Source organism: Drosophila suzukii, chromosome 3, assembly GCF_043229965.1.
Source record: "Drosophila suzukii chromosome 3, CBGP_Dsuzu_IsoJpt1.0, whole genome shotgun sequence".
Lineage (NCBI taxonomy): Eukaryota > Metazoa > Arthropoda > Insecta > Diptera > Drosophilidae > Drosophila > Drosophila suzukii.
The window spans coordinates 86,160,044-86,162,798 of NC_092082.1; the positions used below are offsets into that span (position 1 = coordinate 86,160,044).

Here is a 2,755-nt window from a genome sequence, read left to right on the forward strand (position 1 = left end):
CATTAGCAACGGCTGTTTAATACGAATCAAAATCGAATTGGCCCAATTGTGATTCTAGTTAGAGCAATTACGATAAAAGCGAGGCAAACATTTCATTACCGTGCGTTGATAAGCGGATTCCCAATAAAGGCAACAGTCTAGATAAAGAGTACATATGTAAGCAAAGGTGTTGTTCTGTGAAAAATCTGGGGAATTCGACTTGTGAGTGGGCGAATCAATTGTGTAAACAAAAAAAAACAAAGATACAAAGATACCGAGGAAATGCTAATTCAACGTTGCGCTCTCTAATTTAAAAGTGCGGTCAAGGCGCTCAGCTGTTTGGCGTTTAACAACACCGGTTTTGTTTTCTCTTCGGGTGCGGTGGGTGAAGGGAGATGCGAAGAGAGTAAACAGGGTTGTCAAGTGAACACAGAGAGCAAGCTAGTTTTTTGAAGTCTTTTTTAAGTAACTTAAATATTTCTGTTTTTTTCAACAAATAATACTTTGTATACAAAACTAAAACTAATACTGGTGGAAGAGGGCGCTGGAAACTTAAGTTCTTCATCCCGCCTTAAGTACCTTATAAAATGCTTTTAAGGCTACTAAAATGTATGTATTTGGTGGATAAATTATTTAAATGTATTTTCTTAAATCAAAACTTTCACAAAATCAGCAACTCTTCTGTTTTGAGTATATATATGAGAATCCCTCCATGGTCACCTGACAACCCTGCTCTCTCTCGCGTCGCCGCTCTCGCTCTCTGCGCGCACACGTCATCAGCTGTGGCCAACAACAACAACCTTCGTCAGCAGATGTGTTTTTGAGTTGCATTAAGTTTCCCAAACCAACTGCAGGCTGTAAAAAACAAATAAATAAAAAACAATTGGTGCCAAACATTCCGCGGCAACGCAACAAATCGGTGGCAGCCAAGCAGCACGTGCCTCTTGGTCCGAAAGTAAAAATAAATCGTGGGGGAAAAAAGCCGACGCCTTTGACATTGAACAACATTCGCGGGTGCAAAAATAAATCTAGGAAATAAAACCCACACGAAGATATAGCCATATCAGCTGTTTGGCAAGTGCGTGCGGCGGAAAAATTCATTATTAATTGTGCCATCGGCGAAGAGAGGTGCCTTTCACCATCCATTTCCCTCGGTGCATTTTCCACATTCCCCCCGCAGCGGCGAGTCGATTTTTCCGGCCAGCTAGAACTGGAAATTGCAAACATATCGGGCATTTATTCAAGTGTTGTGGTTGTGTAACCAGAGTCCCGGGAAAAATGAGCGCTACGAGTGGCCAGGAGCCGCCCAAAAAGGCGGCAGCCTCCAATGCCATCAAGTTTCTGTTCGGCGGCCTCTCGGGAATGGGAGCCACCATGGTGGTGCAGCCTTTGGATTTGGTAAGATATACCTAAGGAGAAACCCCATCCCAAAAATCTCACTGGAACCCTGTGAATTCTGATCCCCAGGTGAAAACCCGCATGCAAATCTCTGGAGCTGGCAGTGGCAAGAAGGAGTACCGCAGCTCGCTGCACTGCATCCAGACCATTGTGAGCAAGGAGGGACCTTTGGCCCTGTACCAGGGCATTGGAGCTGCTCTGCTGCGGCAGGCCACCTACACCACTGGAAGATTGGGCATGTATACCTACCTGAACGATCTGTTCCGGGAGCGATTCCAGAGGGCTCCCGGTATCACGGACAGCATGGCCATGGGCACCATTGCAGGAGCTTGCGGCGCCTTTATTGGAACCCCCGCGGAGGTGGCCCTGGTACGCATGACCTCCGATGGCAGGTTACCGGTCGCCGAGAGGAGAAACTACACGAATGTGGCCAACGCTCTGGCCAGGATCACCAAGGAGGAGGGTATTACGGCCCTTTGGAGGGGCAGTCTGCCCACTGTGGGTCGCGCCATGGTAGTCAACATGACCCAACTGGCCAGTTACTCCCAGTTCAAGACCTACTTCCGCAACGGACCCCTCAAGATGGACGAGGGCATCAAGCTGCACTTCTGCGCCAGCATGTTGAGTGGCCTGCTGACCACCATCACCTCCATGCCGCTGGACATTGCCAAGACCCGTATCCAGAACATGAAGACGGTGAACGGCAAGCCGGAGTACCGTGGCACCGCCGACGTCCTGCTGAGAGTGGCCCGTCAGGAGGGAGTCTTCGCCTTGTGGAAGGGATTCACGCCGTACTACTGCCGTTTGGGTCCCCACACCGTGCTGACCTTCATCCTGCTGGAACAGCTCAACCAGGGCTACAACAAGTACGTCCTGGGTGTGGACAAGAGCACTGGCCTGTAAAATGTATATATTTATCAATACCATATGAAACGATCTACGAACCATAAACCATGATGAACCATGCGTGTATATACAACGTTAAGTTTAAACAAAAACATAGGGCATTTAAATGTCGGCAATTCCGGTGACAATATTACATGATAACGATTAGCTTGAATGTTGAACAGTTTTTTGTAGCGCCATAAGTATAAAGTGGATTCTCAATAAAGCACAAAATGTTATAACAAACCTGTCAGAGTCGATTTGATTTATGGAAAAACTTCAGCAAAGTTACCTGCCATAGGAAAACTTAAGACGTTTTGGTCTATAAATTATGGTATGTATTATTTTAAATGTTGTTTCTGAAAAAGTTTAAAGCATATCAGTTTTGTATTATTTATTTAAAAATTATAAGCAGGTTCCCCAGATTAAATCGATGATATTTTTAGAAGCTCAGCGGTGGTATAACTCGTGTCTGGCTATTCAACCGCTATCT

General features: G+C 46.0%; 1 protein-coding gene across 1 annotated transcript; it reads left to right on the top strand.

The window, feature by feature from the left end:
* Nucleotides 1-771: 771 nt before the first annotated feature.
* On the top strand, nucleotides 772-2,508 carry LOC108019458 (mitochondrial 2-oxoglutarate/malate carrier protein). The gene is made up of 2 exons (XM_017087285.4): nucleotides 772-1,377; nucleotides 1,447-2,508. The coding sequence occupies exons 1-2, from the start codon at nucleotides 1,258-1,260 to the stop codon at nucleotides 2,278-2,280; spliced, it is 954 nt and encodes a 317-aa protein (XP_016942774.1). The 5' UTR covers nucleotides 772-1,257; the 3' UTR covers nucleotides 2,281-2,508.
* The last annotated feature ends 247 nt before the right edge of the window (nucleotides 2,509-2,755 follow it).